Source organism: Akebia trifoliata, chromosome 11 (genome assembly GCF_017979445.1).
Source record: "Akebia trifoliata isolate Shusen 1 chromosome 11, ASM1797944v1, whole genome shotgun sequence".
Classification (NCBI taxonomy): Eukaryota; Viridiplantae; Streptophyta; class Magnoliopsida; order Ranunculales; family Lardizabalaceae; genus Akebia; species Akebia trifoliata.
The window spans coordinates 43,087,856-43,110,531 of NC_141385.1; the positions used below are offsets into that span (position 1 = coordinate 43,087,856).

At 36.8% G+C, this 22,676-nt stretch overlaps 3 protein-coding genes across 4 annotated transcripts; 1 reads left to right on the forward strand and 2 right to left on the reverse strand.

Annotated features, from left to right (window-relative positions):
• Nucleotides 1-3,580: 3,580 nt before the first annotated feature.
• Nucleotides 3,581-6,294, reverse strand: LOC147391859 (thymidine kinase-like). Its single transcript, XM_086417334.1, has 4 exons — nt 5,896-6,294; nt 5,188-5,332; nt 4,227-4,348; nt 3,581-4,055 (listed from the first exon to the last, which is right to left on the reverse strand). Exons 1-4 carry the CDS (start codon nt 6,006-6,008, stop codon nt 3,779-3,781), a joined length of 657 nt encoding a protein of 218 aa, XP_086273460.1. The 5' UTR covers nt 6,009-6,294; the 3' UTR covers nt 3,581-3,778.
• A 3,328-nt stretch (nt 6,295-9,622) lies between these two features.
• LOC147391860 (putative leucine-rich repeat receptor-like protein kinase At1g68400) lies at nt 9,623-11,736 on the forward strand. The gene is made up of 2 exons (XM_086459115.1): nt 9,623-10,748; nt 11,087-11,736. The coding sequence occupies exons 1-2, from the start codon at nt 9,623-9,625 to the stop codon at nt 11,734-11,736; spliced, it is 1,776 nt and encodes a 591-aa protein (XP_086315241.1).
• Nucleotides 11,737-14,143: 2,407 nt separating this feature from the next.
• On the reverse strand, nt 14,144-22,549 carry LOC147391861 (pentatricopeptide repeat-containing protein At2g20710, mitochondrial-like). Of its 2 annotated transcripts, XM_086459698.1 has the most exons (3): nt 22,139-22,277; nt 21,682-22,030; nt 14,144-15,641 (listed from the first exon to the last, which is right to left on the reverse strand). In XM_086459698.1, exons 2-3 carry the CDS (start codon nt 21,706-21,708, stop codon nt 14,547-14,549), a joined length of 1,122 nt encoding a protein of 373 aa, XP_086315824.1. In that variant the 5' UTR covers nt 21,709-22,030; nt 22,139-22,277; the 3' UTR covers nt 14,144-14,546. The 2 variants fall into 2 exon arrangements, with proteins under 2 accessions (XP_086315824.1, XP_086315823.1); XM_086459697.1 differs by lacking the exon at nt 21,682-22,030 and having other exon boundaries at nt 22,139-22,549.
• Nucleotides 22,550-22,676: the final 127 nt, after the last annotated feature.

Consider the following 22,676-nt stretch of genomic DNA (forward strand, 5'->3'; position numbering starts at 1 on the left):
CACAAGATCTTGAGCTCTAGTTTTAAAACTCGGAATAGATCTCGTCTCGCCTCGCCTCGCCACCCTGCATACCGAGTTGACTCGTCCAAATAATTATAATTTTTTTAAATAAGGTGGGCTTGAAGAATATTAGTTTGCAAATATTATTTCTTACTTGGAAAAAAAAATTGATAAGAAATTGTCATTAAAGAAATGTGAGGTCGGCCGAGGTGACCAACCAAACAAGAACATTACAAAGGAACCTTCTCATCCTTGGTAGTAATACAAAACACCCTCTCCTAATTTCCTACCAAATCTTCAAAGAGGACTAAAAATCCTTAAAAACTTTGGATAAAAAAAATATACAAGACTCAAAATAGACATAATCGCATTCTTACATTCCTATTAAAAACAATTCTTGTTGACTTGTTGGTAGACTTTTTTGACTTAACTAATATTTTTCAAAATATCGGACGAGTCAGTCTGAAGGAATCTCAATCATTCAAGAATGATACCATCTCTCGTTCCAAGATGAAATGGAGTAAGAACTCCTAATTCTCATACAAATGAAAGTAACCACACATAATAGTGAAAATTTTTGCCACCAACTATTTACGAATGAGCATTTGATGTAGAACGTCTATAATTCTAATTATAATCTTAAGTAGTTTTATAATTATAATAAAAAAAATTATTTTTTAATTGTAGTAGGATTTTTTTTTTTTTTAATTCTAATAAGATTTTTATTTTAATTTAAATTTTATCTAAATTCGTTTTTATTTTTTATGTTATGATTAAAAATGCTTAGAAATATCAAAATTGAATTATAATAAGTTTATAAAATTGTTATTATGTTGTAGATAGGTTATAAAAGTTATTTTTTTAATATTTAAAAGATTATTATTGTTATGATGAAGTTATCTATATAAAAAAGTTTCATATACGAATTTTGTGATAACAATTCATTTAATAAATTTTGAATTCAACTATTTCTCTTATTTTTATTTTTTAATCTTTTAATTTTCTCTGTTTTCCAAACTTAAATCTATTGATTCAAATTGGTTTTTCACATTCTATTGAACACCTCTCAAGTCATTTCAAAACTATTGATTCACACACTTCTTCTATGTTAGCATTGCACCAAGATTTCACAAGCAAAGTTTTTAGTTGGGTATGTTGATATAGCTTAGGTAGGGAAAAAAGTCTCTTAGTTAAAATAGGATGGAAGGCTCGTCTAGTGGTATCATATATATATATAGGGAGGCGTTCGGAGGCATCAGTTTTATCAGTCGTTTTAACAAAAGAAGCTCGACCGTTGGATACATAACGATTGGATGGTCAAGATTGCATCTGCGTTAAGTTATAGACTTATGGGTTTTTTACAGCGCCATCCCTCAGTTTTACAATATTTAGTGCCACCTCCCTGGCACAATTAAAAAATATCTGCGTTTAAATTATAGATTTATGAGATTTTTACAAAGTCATCCCTCATTTTTATAGTATTTAGTGCCACCTCCCTGGCACAATTAAAAAACAGAGAGTTCTCCCTCATTCTCTCCTTCACTCTCTCTCTCTCTCTCTCTCTCTCTCTTTCTCGTTGAAACCCTCCAGCACGAACGGAGTGGAGCAAACAATATCTCTAATTTTTTGTGGAGAGAAGCAGAAGATCGGTTAGAAGAGAGAATGGGGTTGAAGGTTTACAAGGTTTGTTGGAAGAACTCAGGTTGCTTTGATTCTGATATACTTGCGGCCTTTGATCGTATTGTGGCAGATGGTGTCGATGTGATTTCGATCTCAATTGGTGGTGGAGATGGAGTTTCTCCTCCATATTATCTAGATCCAATTGCGATTGGGGCTTGCGGTGTTGTTTCAAATGGGGTTTTTGTGTCATCTTTAGATGGGAACGAAGGACCGACTGAAATGTCAGTCACAAACGTCGCTCCATGGCTTACAACCGTCGGAGTTGGAACAATTGATCGAAATTTCCCTGCTGATGTAATCCTTAGCAATGGACAGAGACTCTCCAAGGACAGAAAGGGTTTCAGCGAGAGAGATCAGAGAGAGAGAGAGTTATACGCTCTGTTCTTTTTTGGGTTTTAAGTCTCCAAGGAGAGAGAGAGAGAGAGAGAGAGAGAGAGGGAGAGAGAGGTTTTCGGCAATGGAGTTGCAACGAGAGAGAGGAGGGTTTCAGCGGAGCGAGAGCGAGAGAGAGAGAGAGAGAGGTGTTCGAGGGTTTAGAGAGAACAGACGAGAGCTCTCTGTTGTTTTTCACTCAAGGAGGTGGCACTAATAAGTCTAAACATGAGGGATGGCGCTGTAAAATGCCCATAAATTATAACTTAAACGCAATCAGCAATCTCGACCGTCCAATTCAATAATATCCAACAGTCGAGTTTCTTTTGTTAAAACGACTGATAAAACTGATGCCTCCGAACGCCTCCCATATATATATATATATATATATATATATATGGGAAATGTTCAGCACCCTAAGTTTTACCACACACTTTAACAAACATTTTTGTCCTACATGGGTTAGAAGTTTTGGAATGAGCTGATTTTTGGTGAGGATGATCTCTATGATTAGAAGATCATCCTCCCCAAAAATCAGCCCATTCCGAAATGTTTAGCCCCATGTTTACACGTTGAAAAATCGTGGACCGTCCATTTTTTGTAAATCAATTTTGATGGGGTTAGAAGTTTTGGAATGAGCTGATTTTTGGTGAGGATGATCTCCTCACCATAGAGATCATCCTCACCAAAAATCAGCTCATTCCGAAACTTCTAACCCATGTAGGACAAAACGCGTTTGTTAAAGTGTGTGGGTAAAACTAAGGGTGCCGAACAGGACCCTATATATAGGGTCCTGAACATTTCCCATATATATATAAAAGATCACGACTTCATTTAGGAGTTAACCTTTCCCTCCTTAAAGTCGATAGTCATCTCACTTTTATTGGAGCAGCAATAAGGCAATTGGACCGGAGGTGGGCAGTGATATTTTGTCAAAAAAACTAAAGGACAATGGCAATTTTGAAGTAGGGGTGTTGATGGATACCCATTTAAGCAAAACTAGAACCAAAAACCCTAGTTATGAATCTCTTTATTGGAATCAATTAATGAAAAAACTGATACAGTATCGACTGATACATTCCAATACTAACTCGATACATTCCCAAAACATTCAATGTTTCTAGGTCAATGTTTAGTATTGGTCTCTAAGTTGATACCGATACATATCAACAGATACATTCTAATACATTCCGATATTTTAAACCATAAGGATGATCGCTACCCATTTCCCACTCCCTAATTACTACTTATATCTTTAAAATATTCCTTCTAAATCTACAGAGTTCATTTAGGTCCTAGTAAGCACAACTCTACTTTTAACTGAAATACTTGTAAGAAACCACTTCCAAGTAAATGCTTTTATAAGAACTTTTAGAGGCTATGTGATTTTTGATGAAATCAACTTATAAATGTATTGAAATTGAAGATGAACCAAGAAAGGTAACCCTAAAAACAATCTGGGATACTTTCATATTCATCCCAAAATTCCATAATTTTTGTTCCATCAAACTTCTCACAAAAACAAAGAGGCCAAAAATGGATCACACATTCTTCACCAATAGCATCAAAAACAAAAATTATGAATCTCTTGAAAAAGTGCAACTCGATATATATACATTAAAAATGAACACAATACAAACGACCCTCAAACAAACCATGGAAGTTCAAAAGATGAGCAACAAAACATTTGTACCATAATAACTTAATCTCCAAATCGAGTGACATACTAAGTAGATAATGGAGTTGCTTCAACATATGAATCATGTTTAACCTTTCGAGATTCAAGGACAACCCTTACAGCTTCAATGACTACTTGTCCATTGACATAATGTTGTCGACAAACTGGCATGTAAACATCAGCCCCACCAATCAGCTCCGTCTCTATCTCATGTGTCTTCCTCAAAGTGAATAAGGCACGCTTTCCACAGAGCTCACACCGAGCTGTTAACTTAGTCACAGAATCAGCCAAGGGTATAATATCAAGCACTGACCCAAATCTTCTTCTGCCAACAAAAATTAAGGATCACTCATTAGAAGGGTCATGACCAATGTTCACAATAGAGAATTATAGTTTGGACTGACGAAGAACTAAAACATGTGCAAGTGAAGAACAAGAAACACTTTCAACAAGTATCCTTCACCTAGTAACACATGGAAATATATTTAGGTAGTACCTCATGTAGTCACCATCGAGGCCAGCAACAATTACAATCTTCCCATCATGATCAACAGCTTTACAACAAAAATCATAAAGGTCTTCAAAGAATTGAGCTTCATCAATTCCTATAACATTCAACTGTCACAATGTACCAATAATGAGAGGAATATAAATAACATAGATGCGTCAAATTGAGAACACTTGATATAAAGAGCATTTCTATTTTCCATTTCTTTGTGATTCTTAAGGTGGCCAATCTATTGTTAACCAACCAATTACTCCAAGAGACCAATCTATTGGAAAAGGGGAGAACTATGACTATAAGAGGGTCACAAGACTTAATCAAGAGTATGACACCCGAGAGTGGAGGAAAATATACACTCAACACTCTCCCCTCACTCATAAAGGTGGAAAGATTCGGACTTGTGACCTATACAAACCCAGCGCTCTGATACCATGTTAACCAACCAATTACTCCAAAAGAACAATCTGATGGGGAGAGGCACAACTATGAATATAAGAGTCACAAGTTGAATTGAAACACGATACGTGAGCACGTGATACCTGTGAGTAGAGGCGGACAACACAACACTCCCCCTCACTCATAAGGGTGGAAAATTCCTTCGAAGAGATTTGAACCTGTGACCTATACGAACCTAGCACTTTGATACCGTGTTGACAAACCATTTGCCCCAAAAGACCAATCTAATGGGGAGAGCACAACCATAAATATAAGAGGGTCACTGGTCGAATTGGGGCACTACGTAAGCATGTAACACCCGGCAATGGAGGCAGATAACACAACACTCAACATCTATACATGTCAATGATGCACAAACAAGAGGAATTGATCTTTGTAATAAATATTCGACCAAAATCATAACAATTGTTGAGCTAGTAAACAATTAAATAATTGAATTAAGCACGATTCAACAACAATACCAGCATAAATTAAAAAACTTTACCCTTCAACATACCTTGTCATAAGCATCAATTCCAAGTTTTTCTTTGAATGATAACAGATCTGGCAAAGCCCAACATGGTAATTTTGCCCCATCATGGGTCACAATAGAATCCAATCCATATCTCGTATCCTTGTTCGATTTGATTATCGCTACACTTCTGTGTAAAATAATTGACAAAGATTTTAAATTTAAATAAATAAATCAAATTTCATTTTGATCCTATGAGACTGAATTTCACTTAGATATCAGTATCAAGATTAGGGTTCAGCATTTTAAATTTAGGATAAGGCCAAGCCAATTCGGGAGAGCCATCTCGATCTCAGAGGCACCCAAACGAGACTTCCACTACAAATCAAGATTTGACTCATTGTCTGAGAAATCGGGTCATCTCGCTCCCTGAGGGGCTGAGATGGTCCAAAAAACAAGATCAACAACCATGTTACGGTTTCCTGCACCAAACAATTACACTTCCCACCCTAATTAACATAAAAGTGTAATTAAAATAAAACCCTAGATTCCAAAAAAAAAAAAAAAAAAGAACCAAATACGGATCTCATTCTAATCCAATTAAGCTCCAATTTCAATTACACTGCAACATTAGGGTTCTGGTTACCACAGCAAAAAATAAATAAATAAAAAGTGCATTTTTTAACCTAAAATAACATAAAACCAACATTGTGAATAAATTAAAAACGAAAACAACAAGAGGAGGATCTAAACCTGCCGCTATCGCTTTCAAACTGAACCCGACGAAGAAGAGCAGTGGTTTTCCCAGCGAACATTGGGCCCACAATGATGTGGATCTCACCAGAAGACGATTGAGAAGCTTCCATTGAAGATTTGCAGGAAAAGGATTTTCTCAAGTGGAGAAAATTAGGGTTTGGAGAGATTGTGATTTGGAAAAAATTAGGGTTTGAGAGATTTGAAGAGAGACGGAAGGTGTACTTTTAGAGAGATGAGAGGGGAAGGTTGAGAGACTGAGAGTGGGGGAGAAGATGGATTTCATCTTGGAAATAAATAACATGTAGTAATTTGAAATTTTGATTTGGTTTCTGAGTTTTAAAAATTGGAGGGAAGAAATGAGGGTTGTTTTTGGAGGGAAAGATGAACGCGTAGATAGAATGCAAGTGAAGGAGCCAAAGGAGATGTATATGGAAGAGAAAAACTTAGTTGTTAATCACTAAGGCCTCTCCCATGTGTTTATGATTACAAATTTTGACATGTAGCTAACTTTTTTTCTTTTTTTTTTTTATGAATCCAAGTACCTGTGAATTTTATTCTACATCTTTGACAAGCTTCACTACAAAAGTGAGTCAAATAGATTTGAGAATTTAAAATTTGAGATCTTGTATTTATAATGAGCTTTACAATTAAGCTCATGATAAAAGTTTGTGGGTTTGAAGTCCATGATAAATCCAATGGTTAGAGGCTAGAAATTGGTGGATCCACAGGATTTGCCATAATATAATATTTCAATTTTTAGAATTTAAGTATCCAAACCTCTTAGAGCACTCGACTAATCCTCGAGAACGTAAAGTCCTTTCCCCAACATTCCCATGATAATTTTTGGGATAAATCCCTGAGGGTGGTCCCTAATACAAGGGGGAGGGGAGGGGAGGGGGGGGAGGGGGGGATTCGAATGCAAAGCCTTAGATTCCTCATGATTTTGTCCATTTCACCCACTTTTAGTGATTTACAATAGAGTTGTGATTTTCTGACACCCCCTCTAACACATGCCTCTTGACGTGGCATGGGCTAGAACCATAGAAATTTGCCTCAGGATACACAACAATGCATCCCCATAAATATGTGCCATTGTGTATCTCGAGAAAAGAATTTATGGTTATGACACATACCATGTCTGGGGCGTGTGTTAGAAGGGGGTGATAGGAAATCATTATTCTTTACAATATAATTCATATTGGAATGCACGGGTAGAAACCACAAATCTACTTAAGGACAAAGGGGACATGGACCTCATAAAAATTTCATAAAAGAATTTTACATACTTAACTCACCGGTTAAGAACTAGGGTTGAATTGCTGAACTACATGTGGACTGGTCCCCACACCTTGTGTCATCCAAAAACATGATCCAATGCCACAAGGATGTAGAGGACAAATTTTTGTGAATTTATAAAAAAATAAATTTAAAAATAATTATCTTTCACAATTAAATTTTAACTTTAACGTTGAGAGTTTGGTGGGAGCTTAGTAACCATCCATTTTTAAAAACCATGGATCATGCCCAGAAAAAAGTGTTTTTTTTTTTTTTTTTCATCTAAGCTTTTCAATGAAATCTAGAAGGCCGAGGGATTGGGTTGTTAATTTAGTAATCCTTTTGAGCTCAATGACCGTTAGTGAGATTTGAAATCTTACTAAATTAGAACGGAAAGTGTATGTCAAAAAAAAAAGAAAAAAAAAAAAGGAGAAGAACTCTCATAATTTCACTAACCTATTATAAGCTTCAACAAATCGTAATTTTAAGATTCGTCAAGTCGAGTGAAGTTTACTCAACAATTTTGGTGATTTTTTCAAAATAAAAGTAATTTTGTCAAAAATGATATGAGATTGTAATTGTTATGATTTGTACTCAGTTCGTCTTCTCCACTTCTTTTCTAGATTTGAGTTGCAAGAAACCATTTTTTCTTCCTTTTTGTTTTTAAATATTTTTCTTTTAAATCCTCTTTTTTTTTTTTTTATAATAAAAAATCAATTTTCTTCCAAAAAAAAAACTTAGAGATTTGAGTCAAATTCATCTAAATTTGGTATAGAAGATGAATATTTCTACCCAACATAAAATTTTCTCTATAACTCGAGCTATAAAACTTATGATGTTGCTTTCATGCGGTGGGATCTACAAGAACTCTCTTCCTCTTTTTTTTTTTCTTTTGTTTTTTAATTATAAGGTGAAAAGAAAGATTTTTTACTTAGGGTTTCTTTGTAAGATTTCTATAATAAGACTTCTATTACAACAAAGCATATGTATTATTATTTATAATTTTCTACTTTCATCTTCATACTATGGTTTGCCCCGCAAGTGAAATTCTCTGGGTCTGCCCCTAGGTTAGGTATGCATGATCGTGAATCAAGCTTATCTAAACTTTCCAACCCTTCTATAAAATACCATCCATCCTTCGGAGAGATTGCATTGATCCTCATATCAACATAGAAATACCAACGATATGGATAGACAAGTCATCTCAAACAGTGAAATCATCCTCAAAAGTTAGCTGATTTAAGTTGATTCATTGTCTCATCGAGTCATTGTTGAACGAGACAACTTGAATAAATCAGTAAACTTGTCCGAGACGATTCGGTCTCTTTGATGGGTGAGACGAGCCGTCAAAACGAGTTTTAAAACCATGCTCTTAACATAGCTCATTCAGAATATGGGCCAAAACTTTGGGGTCTAATTAGAATAATAAAGCATCAATCCACTTGGACCATTGTAGCAAGCCCTTAGCCCATCAAAAGCTCAAATGATCAGAAGCATCTTGAGCCTACAGGCCTTTTTCCTGCACTTCTTGCTAGATCATCTTTAAAGTGGGGATTTGGGAATTATTTGGCAGAGGAAAAAAATTTGGAAAATGTCCACAAAGTTAGAAAAAATTCAGATTAATTGTGAAAAATATAAACAAAATGTATATTTCATATAATAAGCATAATATTAAACTATTACAAAAACATGGTACTGTTCAACTTCGATCTTCGAAATACAAAAACTCATTAATGATTTATCAAATCATCAACACACATTATCTAACCATCCACCTATTGTTACACTTTTTTCATGCATCTTGAAACCCTTTTTTTTTTTTTTTGGTACTTGCCATTATCCCCACACACACTCATCACAGAACCCTAGATCATTTGCCACGGGATACGCATAAGGATAAAACTTTTTCTTGTGTATTCTGAGGCAAATGATCTATGATTCTGTGATGGCGTCTGTGTTAGAGGGGGCGTCACATTATCATGACTCTTATTTATTTAATTTAGGATTTAATCGCCCTTTTGTTAAAAAACAGCTATTTTTGGTATGATCATTCCATACATAATGTCCCATCTCAAAGAATAAAACCAAGCTGTGCAAATTAGGACTGATTACCAAGGTTTTAATTTGAGATTGAGAGAGAGAGAGTTGAGAAGCTCCAAAAGAAATGCATTGGTATCTCCAAAGATTCCCCTAACATTTATCTGTAGTGTTTGTGATGTGGATGCCCTGTTTCCTTAACCACGAAGTCCAAAGGAATAAAAAACAAGACAAACTAAAGATGTATCCAATGTTTAATCTCATTACCTAAGTCTTTTTGTTTTGGTGCACCAGATGGGGACATTTTGCTTCATAGTTCCCAAAGTCTTGAAATCTCCCACAAACAACAAAATAAAAACTCCCCATTGTTCCAAATCCATTACATTTTCATTGATCTCAAAAGGCTACAATCATGTGGTGGGGAAGATATTTCAATTTGTTCTTGCTTTTGTTGATCTACATCACAAGCCAATCTCTCCTTCTAGGAGTTTGTGGAGGAGGTGAGTTATCCGAAACTAAATTGTTTATTGATTTCATTCAAACCATTGATCCAAAAAATCTGCTTGCGACCACTTGGAATGGGTCCCAAGTGCCTGATCACTGCTCGGATCAGTGGTCGGGCATAAAATGTGATTTCCAGACCCACACTATTACAGAGATAAGGCTTGAAAATTTGAATCTTAGCGGGAAACTTGATGTAGATTCACTCTGCAAGCTTCAATCTCTAAAGGTTCTTAGTTTAGCAAAGAACCTCATTGAAGGAACTATCTCTGATTCGATATCAAACTGCATGAGCTTGACCCATTTGAACCTAAGCAATAATTTGTTGCATGGGATGGTGCCAATGTCTCTAAATAAAATGACAAACCTCAGGATCTTGGATGTCTCAAACAATAACCTGTCCAGGTCCCTTCAGAATTTTGTACTGGAAAGAACAGAACGGAATTTTGTAACGGAACTTAAAATTGAGCACCCAAACACAATGGAATCAAGTGTAGTAAAGACTGGAACTGATCACAACGATAATACGTTCAAGGCAACAAGGAATTGGCTTATATTAGTACTTGGTCTCGCATCCTTTTTGGTGTTTGTGTACTTTTTGCGAAGAAGAGTAGATAAATTAGTGGGGGATGAAGAGAAAAATCAGCTGTCCTTGGAGGACTCATCCATCAAAATTTCGGCAACCAAGGATGGAGAAGAATCCAAGCAAGGGGAGCAACAATCAGAGCTTGTGTTCTTTGTTGAAGAACGCGAGAGGTTTAAAATTGAAGATCTCCTTGAGTCGGCCGCTGACTTACAAGGTCAGAGCCTTTGTAGTAGCCTTTACAAGGTAAGGTTGAAGAACAATGCCATTTTCGCCGTCAAGAGATTGAAGAAATTGCAGGTTTCCTTTGAGGCATTTGGGAAGACATTGAGGCAGATGGGAAACTTGAACCACCCGAATATTTTATCGCTTGTTGCTTATCATTCTTCAAATGAAGAAAAGCTTCTGATCTACAGATATCAAAGGAATGGGAGCCTGTTAAATCTGTTAGAAAGTAAGTCATTTTATGTTCAAACTTGTTTAGAGATTGATGGAAAACTTGGCAAGCCAATTCACTAGATTGAATCAAGCCAAATTTATGGTCACTGAGTTTGAAATTCAAACTGTTTGGATAGCCTAGACACGTACCCTGAGTTGGCAGCACAGCACACGTGCACTCAGGAACGCACACACACACACACCCCTCACACACATGCACACACGCATACACACATATAGCTCAGTAAACTTGACTACGTTGAAACAGAACAAGTTCGTTAGACAATCCTATTTTTAAGACACTCATGCAGTAAACATGTTCTCCCTAACAAATACCAGTATGGCTTTATGCAGACTATGCAGAAGGTAAGAGGGATTTCCGTTGGAGACTTCGGCTCTCCATAGCACATGGGATTGCACAGGGGTTGGACTTCCTGCACCGGAGATCTGCCAACGGGGAAAGTATCATTCATGGGAACCTTAAACTTTCAAATATATTGTTATCAGAACATGAAGAACCATTAATAAGCGAATATGGGTTTCAGAAATTTCTAGATCCAAAGAGTGCATGTCTTTATTCCTCCAACGGGTATAGAGCCCCTGAGAAAGGGTTAACAGAACAAGGCGATGTGTTCAGTTTCGGTGTCATTCTTCTCGAATTGCTAACAGGAAAAACTGTCGAGAGAAGTGGGCTAGACCTTCCCAAATGGGTCAAGTCCATGGTTAGGGAGGAATGGACTGGAGAAGTCTTTGACAAAGAGGTGAGCAAGGAAGGGAAGCAGTGGGCATTTCCTCTACTCAATGTTGCTCTGAAGTGTGTGTCACCATCCCCCGAGCATCGACCAAACATATCGGAGGTTTTGGACAAGATAGAGGAGGCCGTGAATGTGCAGGAAGACTTCTCCTTCGAATCTACGTCTTCTGTTGAATCCAACCATCAAGATTGTTGTCTACTTCACACAGTCATACCAGAGACCGGGGAAACTCCAGGATCAAACCACTGAAGAATGGGTACTACTACGCATATAGGCACATTTCCTTTTAAAATGGCTTCGTAGTGTTTTCCTCTGTTAATCAAGAAGAGCGAATGTTAAGTTTCTAAATCCCATCTAGATGTATTTCAGTTACAAATAATACTATTATTTGTAAATGTATTATGAGCATGTTATTTGATCATCTCATATATTTGCTGCTTAGTCAGTTAGTGATATTTATCTCCAACAACGTATATAGACCTCTCTTTGAATCTCAAGCCTGCTATGACCAGACTCCTTTTTCACCACTAACATCCTCAACACCTCCCTAACCTATTTAACATTTCTACGAGCCGAAAATGGAATATGTGTTGCAGAAAGCAACACAGTTTCCAGAAAAAAAAATTTTGGTTCCAACGTGAAGATCAACTCCACGGAGATCTCACCAAGATAATTGATTGAACTTCATAAATGAGTTCTGAACAAAGTAATAGCCCTGTTCGCCCTAAGAGATCAATCATGGATGCATGATTTCTCCTTCTCGATGTAATTCCATAGTTTATTGTTATCAATGAGAAACACCACCACCATTTAATGATAGAGATCCAATATCTCTTCTACTTATCCCGACTGTCTGCACCTCCCACCACCTAGAGATCAAAGTAATCCAAGCAATTACATTCCTCCACGAAGACTTATGGAACCCCTGCAGAACGTCGTGGGGACTACTACGTATGAACGTCTAGTGTGTCCAGAGTGTACATGCTTTGAAGACCCACAGTTGGTCTAGGACGAATTTTTTTTACCCATAATCGCAACAACCCAATTGAAAGATAGGAGCTCTACCAACTGAGCTATATCCTGCTGGATGCTTCCAAGTTGAGTGGCAGGTGTGGCCAGGTGGAGTAGATCAATGTCACAAAATTCTCGATTTTTTCCAAATTTGGAAATTCAACAAATAAGGGACCAGCAGATTAAATCAGTGAATCAACGAATCAATCTCAAAGACAAGATAATATTTTTAAGGAGGTTGAAGATGGTGGATTTTTGGGAAGAAACCCAAAAACATTATTTGTATAATTCGCAAGATTTTCCTGAATCTTTTTCAAAATTTTCCTGGATTTAATCAAATTAACCCAAAATGGGGGAAAAAATCAAGTAAGGGTTAAGACTTTAATTGTTCCTACTACGGTATTCTCATGTTATATCATTAAATACGACATTGAACTATACTAATCAATTAAGAAACCCCATATTGACTTCATCTATGCATTCACAACAAGTAACCATTGGTTCACAACATAGTCAAGATTTATATTGTTCAAAATACAAAGAAGATAACAATCATAAGTCCAACTTAGGATTCATCAATTGGTCAAAAACATCAAAATCAATGTCATCCTCATTTACATCATTATTATCTTATAGTTTTATTAGTAAAATTGTCACCATCATATTCTTCAAGGTAATATTCTCTTACTAGAGCATCAATGTTATGTTTCATTTTTTCTAATTTAATCGCAAAGTTCGCAACAGTCGTGTCTTATTAAAAAGTCGCAATTAAATCGTGATTAAATTGGTGAAGAAAAAAGTCACGATTTAATTGTGATTTTTTCAATAAGTTGCAGACTTTGGTGACAACGTATAAAAGCTTCCAAGTTCATGGGAAAAATTGACAAAGGTGCCTAACAAGATAGTGGGGACTAAGAAGATGTTAGAGGAATGGAAAATACACAAAATTGTACTAATTATCATGAAATATAACTTAAGGCAATCCCTCAAGTTCTAAGATTATTTTGAGATTCCACTAAATTTTTAATAAGATCAACCATTCTTAATGGAACTGAATGTTCATGGAATGAACATAAATGAAGTAAGTTATGATAGATGAATTGTAAGACTAGCAAAGCAAAAATCATTTGTTTATTTAAATAATAAAAAACTACATTGTTTATTTAAATAAAAAATAATTAAATCATTGAAAAAATAAATATTTAATATAAAAAAACACAAACCCAGACAACTGGGCTGAGTTTTCATAAATTCACATTGACCATCTTGCTTGATAGCCTCCAAGATTAGGATGATCCACTTGATTCATCACGAATTCGAATAAGTTTTTAAACCACGGTAGGAATAGTCTAAAAGATAAAAATAAAGGAAAGTTTATTAACTAGCATATAATTTGTTCTTTTTTTCTTGACTAATGATAAATCGACGTGGCAAAACATACGCGGCCTGTACACAGCTGACGTGGCAAGGGCACAAAATTGTTGATCTTTTTCCTTGTGTAATCCGAAGACAAAGATCTATGGTTTTGTGCCCTTGCCACGTCAACAGCGTACAGACAGCGTATGTTTTGCCATGTCGATTCATCACAGCTCTTTGTTCTTTTACTTAGCAGTTCAAACAAGCATTATATGCATCCTTTCTCATCTCGGACAAGTCATCTCATTTAAAATAAAAGATTAGATTTGGATTTGGAGCCAGGTATATTGGGATCTGAAAACCCAATCTGATCCAATTGTTACGGGATCAATTACCAAGAATTTAATTACAATCTAATACTAAGAGATACTCAATGTCACTGTCAAGGTCTTCAGTAAATTTCAGGCACATCGACATAATTTTGGCAAACAAGAAGATAATCCTCTTGTAGAACACTCAATTGTCAAAAATAACTCACAGGATTTTCCGTTCAAGATGGAGGAACTAGTGATCCCAAGCCAATAGTGACCATCAGATAGCTTTCTTTGTAATTTCAGCTTCCACTATCCACCCTTGATTCCAAAATTCAACATGTCTATTTATCACCGCCCAAACCAACTCCATTTATCTCATTAACTAATATGGGCCCCAACTATTCTTACAAACTCATCTTCTCCTTCGCCATTGCCCTGCCTTTTAACGTAATCCAGACAAGTGGTCAGAGTGTTACGGTTTGGTTTCCAGCCAGGTCGGCTTGCCAAGACCGCCTTCTTCATCGTATCCACTGCCTTCAGGATTTGATTATCCTTCAAATACCCAGTCGCCAAACAGTCCCAAGTGCTTGCTAATGGTTTCTTTCCATTCTCTAAGGCCTTGTTTACAAATGTTTCAGCCTTCTCTAAAAGACCCTTTTCGCAATAAGCAGCGATTAGCAAGTATGGAATCCGGAAGTTGTAGGTAGTTGTTTCTGTAGTTTCCCATTCCTCCAAAAGCTTCTCGGTACCCTCAATGTCATCTAGCTTCAGCAGCGAGTTTGTCATACAGACGTAAGCAGAGTTGTTTAGTTTCTCCGATGACTTGTACAGATTCCAGATCCTATAAACTTCGTCTTTCCTCCCCATGCCTGCATACAATGTAAGGAAGAAATTATATGCAACTCTCCTTCCTCTCCTGGTGACTAGTCCCTCTGATATCTTCAATGCTTCCAAAGCCTTCTCTATCAGCCCGGCTTTAATGTACCCATTTGCCGCAATAACATAGCAATTCCAATCCATAATGACCTTGGGATCTGCTTCCATCATCTTGAGAATATTCATCATTCCATCAATATCAGAGTTGGCTACATATGCACTCAATCGGATGGAGAACGTACGCTTATCAATGCGGATACCCTTTTCTTTCATTTCTTCAATCAAGGTGTCTAGTTTCTCGTGCTGTCCCACCTGATAGTAAAGGTTTAACAATGCATTGTAAGGCCGGGATGACTTCTTAAATTCCGACATTTCCATCTTATGCTTTAGGATATTTGCTTTCACGATGGCTTTCTCATTCACGTAGCAGTTGAGAAGAGCATTGCAGATTTGGAGACCTCTTAATTGTTTTGGAATGTTATCAAAATACTTCTCTGCTTGTTCTAGGCCATTAACCTTAGAAATCAATTCTAGCCTCATCGCCATGTCCCATGGTGAAAGGCGAAAAAACTTCTGGTCGCTAATCCACTGAGATAACTGAAATAAGAATATAAACAAATTGGGATAAATCCTGTGTATGCATGGAAATAATGCAGTATGTCAAGTATAGAATTATATTTAACTTGTCAAAAATTATATTTAACTTGCATTCTTTATTTGATAGTTGAGAAATCACAATCATTGTAAGAATCAACTCAAATTGTAAAATCGTTGGAAGTAGAATTCCAATTCGTTGGAATTCAAATTGTTGATAAGGATATTCCTTACACATTGAAAAAATATAAAACAATACCCAAAAAAATTTAATATGTTTGGCAATCAGGATATGTAAAATAAAAACATTTACTTTAAATTCATATTTCTAGAAACAAAGATCTTTTTTTTTTCTCAAAACAAAAAGGCAAAAGTATGCATCAGCACTTCAAAGTCAAATTAAACAAGCTGCCATCTCTCATCAATAGTCTTAATATTTCAAAAGTCCCCATGCATTTCTTGTCATTAGTGTTAGGTGATGTTAGGTAACTAGTAAAAGCCCCCACTAATTTTATTTTTTTGTATTGTTTAATATTGAGTGGAAAAAATGAAGAAAATAAGAATCATTATTTGAACATGAAAATGCACCCCATTTTTTGTTTCAAACCACAAGATTTGAAAGAACAGTAACATTTGATTTGTAAATTACACTTGAATCATAAATTCATGTATCTTGGGTTTTTTCCTAAATGTTCTCAAACATCATACATTCATACTCAAATCATTTGGGTTAGGATTCACTTTGAACTGTGGTATTGAAATTGTGACGTGAAGGATTTATAATAGTATTGCTCATCAAAATATACATCAGAATAGATATAAAGGCAACTGCGATGAACTACTACTATGGTGGACATGTGTCCCACAAACAGAAAAATGAAAGCTTAGGCATATCTGTGAGATTTTTTGTATGACTGATTAGTTTTTATGGGCCCCTTGACCTTTATACTTTCATGTATTTATTTTATGATTAAAAAGAAATTTATTAACGGGGGTAGTCAAGATGACCTAAAACCCCAAAGAGAGTACAAAGGTAACAAAAACAACAAGAAACAAACTCAATTATGAGCTACCCATAAGATTACAAACCCAATCCCACCTCCCTAAGAAGTCTTCAAAGTAAGTCCCTCTCGCTTCAATGAACACTGAGCTCCAATGAAATAGACTGCCTAGAATGTCAATGATCACCTTGTGGATTTCATGCTCCTTATTCTCGAAAATCCTACCATTTCCTTCACGCCACAAGCCCCAACAAATGGCATAAGGTGAAAACCACTCCCTGTTGAGATCAACCCTCAAACACAATCCAGAGGGACCTAGGCATGCACCCCAACAATCCGAACAAGTAAAAGAAATGGGGCCAAACCCCGGAAGCATACTCACGGTGAAGTAGAATATGATTCACAAATTCCTCATCCAACTTGCGCAAGCTACAAAAATTAACCGAAATAATCCCCTTTTTCATGAGATTGTCCAAGGTTAACTACTTTCCATGAACTCCCACCCAGATAAAGAAAGCAATTTTGAATGGGACCGATGCTCCACACACCCCTTTTAAAGGGAAAGTTCATGACAGATTTAATTAATTAAGTTAGAGAGAACACCCTTTTCAATAGTCTTGGTGACTACTAGAGAAAACACCCTTTTTTTCCTAACCTCCAAACATGAACATTCTTATTTCCGAAATCACCTGCCAAGGTTTCAAGGGTTATCAGAAGCTTATCTTCCAGTCATTAAGCAATCTTCTACAACCCCAATCCTAGGACACCCCTCCAAAAGAGAGATCCAAAAAATCAGCCACACTCCTCCCTTTTTTCAAAGACATGGAGAACAAACCCGGAAAACGAACTTTGAGACTTTCGTTGCCACACCACACATCCTCCCAAAAATGAATTGAAGAGCCATTCCCAACTTTAAAATAAGTATTACCTTGTAGAAAAGGAAGAATCCACTGAACACCTTTCCAAACATCGCAACCATAAGAAACTCTCACCGTTCCACGCTCCCAACCAAAAGGTTTCTCGCCAAACTTTGTCGCAATCACCATTCTCCAAAGGCTACTCTTCTCAAAACCAAACCTCCATAACGACTTCCCAAGAAGCACCTTATCCATAAAAGATTTTTTTTTTTCTCCCTAAACCCCCATTCTTCTTAGGTCAGCAAATGCACTTCCAACTAACTACATGGAATTTCATTTTTCCCTCTATATCATGCCATAAGAAATCCCTAAACAATTTGCTTAACTTCACCTCCACACTGACGGGCATTGTAAAAAGAGACAAAAAGTACATTGGGAGTACTTTTTTTATCGAAATTAATTTACCCCCTTTCGACAAATAGCAAGCTTTCCATGAAAAACAACCTACTTCCTACTCTTACAAGAACCATGTCCCCATACCAACTTACTATTGTAAGAAGTCCCCAAAGGCAAACCCAAATAAGACAAAGGGAAAAAAAACCTGCCTCACAACCCAAATTAGCTCCAAGAAATAAGTTTTCAACATCTCCTACGACAAAAAATCTTACTTTTTCTAGAATTAGCAAAATACCTAAGAAGGCCTCAAAGTAAACCAAAATATCACTCAAAACCCAAATTTACTAAATAGAGACATCCAACAAGAACAGAGTATCATCAACAAATTGGAGATAAGACACCATTGGACAAAAGGTCCCCTTGTCTCAACCCCCTCGAACTCTTGAAAAAGCCTAAAGGAGAACCATTTACCAAGATGGAAAAGTGGTTGAGACACACTTTATCATCCAACTAATCCACAATTGACCAAAATCCAAACGAGCCAATAAATACCTCAAACTATTCCAACTAACATGTGTTGGATTAATGTGGGATTTATCCTAATGTTTGAATGGAAGTGGAAGAAAAGTAAATGCAAAAGTTAAAGTAAAAAAATTGAAGTAAGAGTTAAGTGGCTTGTTTGTAAGTTGTGTAAAATTTTAGTCCCACATCGAATAGAAACAACTAAAGAGTAACTCTTATATAGAAGCTCTCACATAATGTAGTAAGTGTGAGAAATATATGGCCCATGCGTACGTGAGGGCCCATGGATTCTAAAAGAGATTTGGACCCATTAGTCCGAAAAACCTTAGTACGTGTGTGCGCATGTGATGCGCACGTAGGGGGGTGCAAATCTTCGGATTTAAACCTCACGTGGGTGCACGGGAAATGCCTACTTTTGCTAAAACTTTGTTGGATCGAGTTGAATTCAATGAGTTACAACTTGTGACTATTATAAGAAACTCAAGTAGAGTCAACTCATGATTGTTCTAAGAGACACAAAAAGTGTCTCAACTCTATAGACATGTATGTCTGTTCAAACAGTCACAACTTAAACTCTACAGACATGTGTGTCTGTTCGAAAAGTCACAATCTTTTTCAATAGTCTTAGTGACTATCCAAAGTGACACTTCTAATTCTATAAATTCTCATGTGTTCCCTCTTTTGCATTCATTCAATTTTCGAGTTATTACTTGCATAGTGCCCTTCTATTTTCAAGAGATTTTTTCCGTGTGTCCTTGAGAGTACAATTCACAGTACAAGTTCATTTGTATGTGTACACTAGGAGTGCTACCTTGTATACATGTGGAGCATTGTATCCTGGGAGACAGACGTCCAAAGACTGTTAGCACATCATAGGGGGCGAAATCTGTCTTAAGGCTATTGTGTCCAATACAAGCCTCGCTCATTTCAACATGAAGATAGTATTTTTCCGGTATTTATAATTTATTTTGTTACTTTATTTCACATCATTTTTTTGTTTATTTTTCTTACATCACAGAAATAACAACATGATCATACACCTTTTTCTAGATCCACCTTACACACCACCCTTGGAACTTGTGATCTCAATCTTGAATCCATGCACTTGTTAGTTATCAAGACGCCATCCAAAATCGGTTTCCCCCTTACAAACGCCCCTTGAGCCAGGCTAATGATATTATCCATAACCCCTTTTAACCTTGTTGCCAAAACTTTAGAAATAATTTTATATGTGGCACTAACAAGGCCAATTCATCTAAAATCTGAAACATCCTCCACCCCTTCCTTCTTTTGGATTAAAGCAACAAAATTATTATTTGCTCCCAAATCTAGGACCCTATTGTGATAGAAATCAGCCAGGACCGCCATTAAATCCACCTTAACTACTCGCCAACACACTTTGAAAAAACCCATTGAGAAGCCATCTGGACCCGAAGCTTTATCCGAGCTCATCTTTTTGATAATCTTGAAAACCTCGTCCTCCTCGAACGGTCCCTCCAAGCACAAACGCTGCTCCTTAGAAATGGTATCAAAAGATAAACCATCTAAGAGAGGCCTAGACAAGTGCCCTTTTGAATACAATTTCTTGTAAAAGCCCAATACCCCTTCTCTAATCTCATCCTCCTTGTCCAACCAAACCCCATTAATCTTCACCTTCTTTATAAAATTCACCATGTTATGGAAATTAGTCATCTTATGAAAAAAAAATATTGAATTCTGATCACCCTCTTTCAACCACTTTACCCGGATTTCTACCTCCAACACACCTCTTCCTTAACACATACCTCCCGAGATTTATGCTTTCATGTATTATATCCATAAACGGCAATTTTAACAATTTAATTTGGAAAAAAAAACTTACTTGAAGCCTTTGAATTAAAAAGCAAAAAAAAAGAGAGCATCAAATGAAGGTCTCCTCGTTGGTGCAACCAATGAGGTTGGGGATTCGCCGCCAATATAAAAAATAAATAACATTGGGGATTCACCTATACAATGCACCATTAGACCTAAATGCAAAGCTTGGGGCATCCACAACACCCCATATAGTCCCAACAATAGGCCATCTTATAGATCAACCAAAACAGAAACACTCGTAGTGAAGGGTTACCAATACTATATCTATTAAAACTTTGCTTCATAACTCAATATGGGTATTGAAACCAACATAGGTAACACCTAAAAGGAAAAACGGTAGATGGTGCAAAATGAACTAGTCCACATGGATTGGTCATGAGTGAGATGGCAAAAGCGCAGTCAAAACGAGGGAGTGGATGGGGGATATAGAGGACGTATGTTTGAAGGTTAAGAGATCACTATGGTAAGCGTGATCACACATTCAACATCTTTTATGTAAGAAATGCATCACACTATAGGTAAAGGGTGGAAAGTGGCATTTCAATCATTTCAGACTCATTTGCCTGTAAAAGATAAATTTTATGGCACCAAATAAGGGAGCTCATTTTTTCATCTCTCTCTTATGGAAACCCTCTTCCTTTTTTGTTCTCTTCAGTAAACTCGAGCAACAACCTTGAACGACCATCTTCTCAATTTAGATAGGGTGTCAAATGCATCTCTCTCTCTCTCTCTCTCTCTCTCTCTCTCTCTCTCTCTCTCTCTCTCTCTCTCTCTCTCTCTCTCTCTCTCACTCTCATGGAACCCCCCTCTTCCTCTTCCGCCTTTGTTCTCTTCAGTCAACTCATGCAACAACCTTGAATGACCATCTTCTCAATTTAGGTAGGGTATCAAATCCATCTCACTATACTTTCTCCATGTATATTCATTCAAAGCATTGGCCGTAGAGCATATGGAAACCCCAAATAAGTATTCTTTACACCAAAATTCGCAAGGCAACAAGAAGTGGCCCTTTTTTTTTTTTTTTTTTTTAGCACTGCTTGCCTCTAGTCATACTAATTACAATTGTCCCAATGCAATTCAAGAAGAGTCATGATAAACGTAAGCGGTCTGTATGTGGCTGACATGGAAGAGGCACAGAACCATAGATTTTTTTCTTCGGGACACACAAGGAAAAAAGATCAACGGTTTTGTGCCCTTGCCATGTCAGCCGCGTACAGACCGCGTATGTGTTAGCGCGTCGCTTATCATTAGTCATTCAAGAAAGGAAACTAATACCACATCTCAGGTTAATTACTTGAGATCACCAATTCAACTAAAGATTCTCAACTCTTTAGCATAAAAGAAAAGAAAAACAATTTCAATAAAGCAAGCAAAAAACCAACATTATTTGTTGAAGGTTCCCATGTAATATACCTTTAATAATTCCATTTGGATAGTCATAATTGCGCTTTTTTTTTTTTCTTTCTTGCCTCTGCAATGTCCCCCAAATTATATCTGAAGAACCCAAGGTATAACAATAACGATTTCACTATTTCAAACTCTCAGCTCGGCCTCTTCGCTAAGCAGCTGCTAACCTACTCTCCGCCCCAGACGCTCCGCTCCATGTTCGATCAATGAGCCAGCCCTCCACTATGGATTGTTGGTCCGCAGCAGAAAAACCTATGCAAACAAGCCTTTTTTTTTTCTTTTCTTTTGTCCTCTCGTTTTTAGTTTCTCCGTTGGGTTGAATATTTGCTCACCCATTTTCTTCGATTGACAAAATCTAATGTTTAAAAAAAATGATATTTTTATAGAGGAGACGGTTTTCTGGGGAAAAACCCACTAATAGAGAAGAAATCAAAGGGAGGACGAGAGAGAGAGAGAGAGAGACCTCGAGAGCGTGCGCGAATCGTCTGGAAACTGTGAGCTGCTTGATCATAGGTTGAAGATCTTGTCTTTTGAACTGTCTGCCTTCTTCGATCCATTTATGGAGAACTGGCACGATTGAAACCCTAGTATCTCGGACTAGAAGAATTCTCCTGTACAGAGTATCATTGGAAGGTGAGGAGATTATGGTTTGAGTCGAGTAGAATAAAACCCTAGAAAATGCAGACTTAGAGAGAGATCTGAATCTGTTCGAGTAGTAAACTAGCTTCATCGATTTTGATTTTCGAATTTTGAATGAGTAAATTTCAGAGTTGAATCCACGAGAGGTCACCGAAGAGGGAACACAAAAGACTACAAAGTTTCAGAGTTCGTAGCCTTGTTAGAGCAACTCCAACGTATTTCCAAAACCTCTTCCATTTTGCAATGAATCGTGATAATCGGACTACGCCACGTGGCAAACTCAATCGACTGCCCTGACGTGATAACCTCGAAACCATAGATCTGTGCTCCTCGATATACACAATAGCACTTCTGCATAAAAA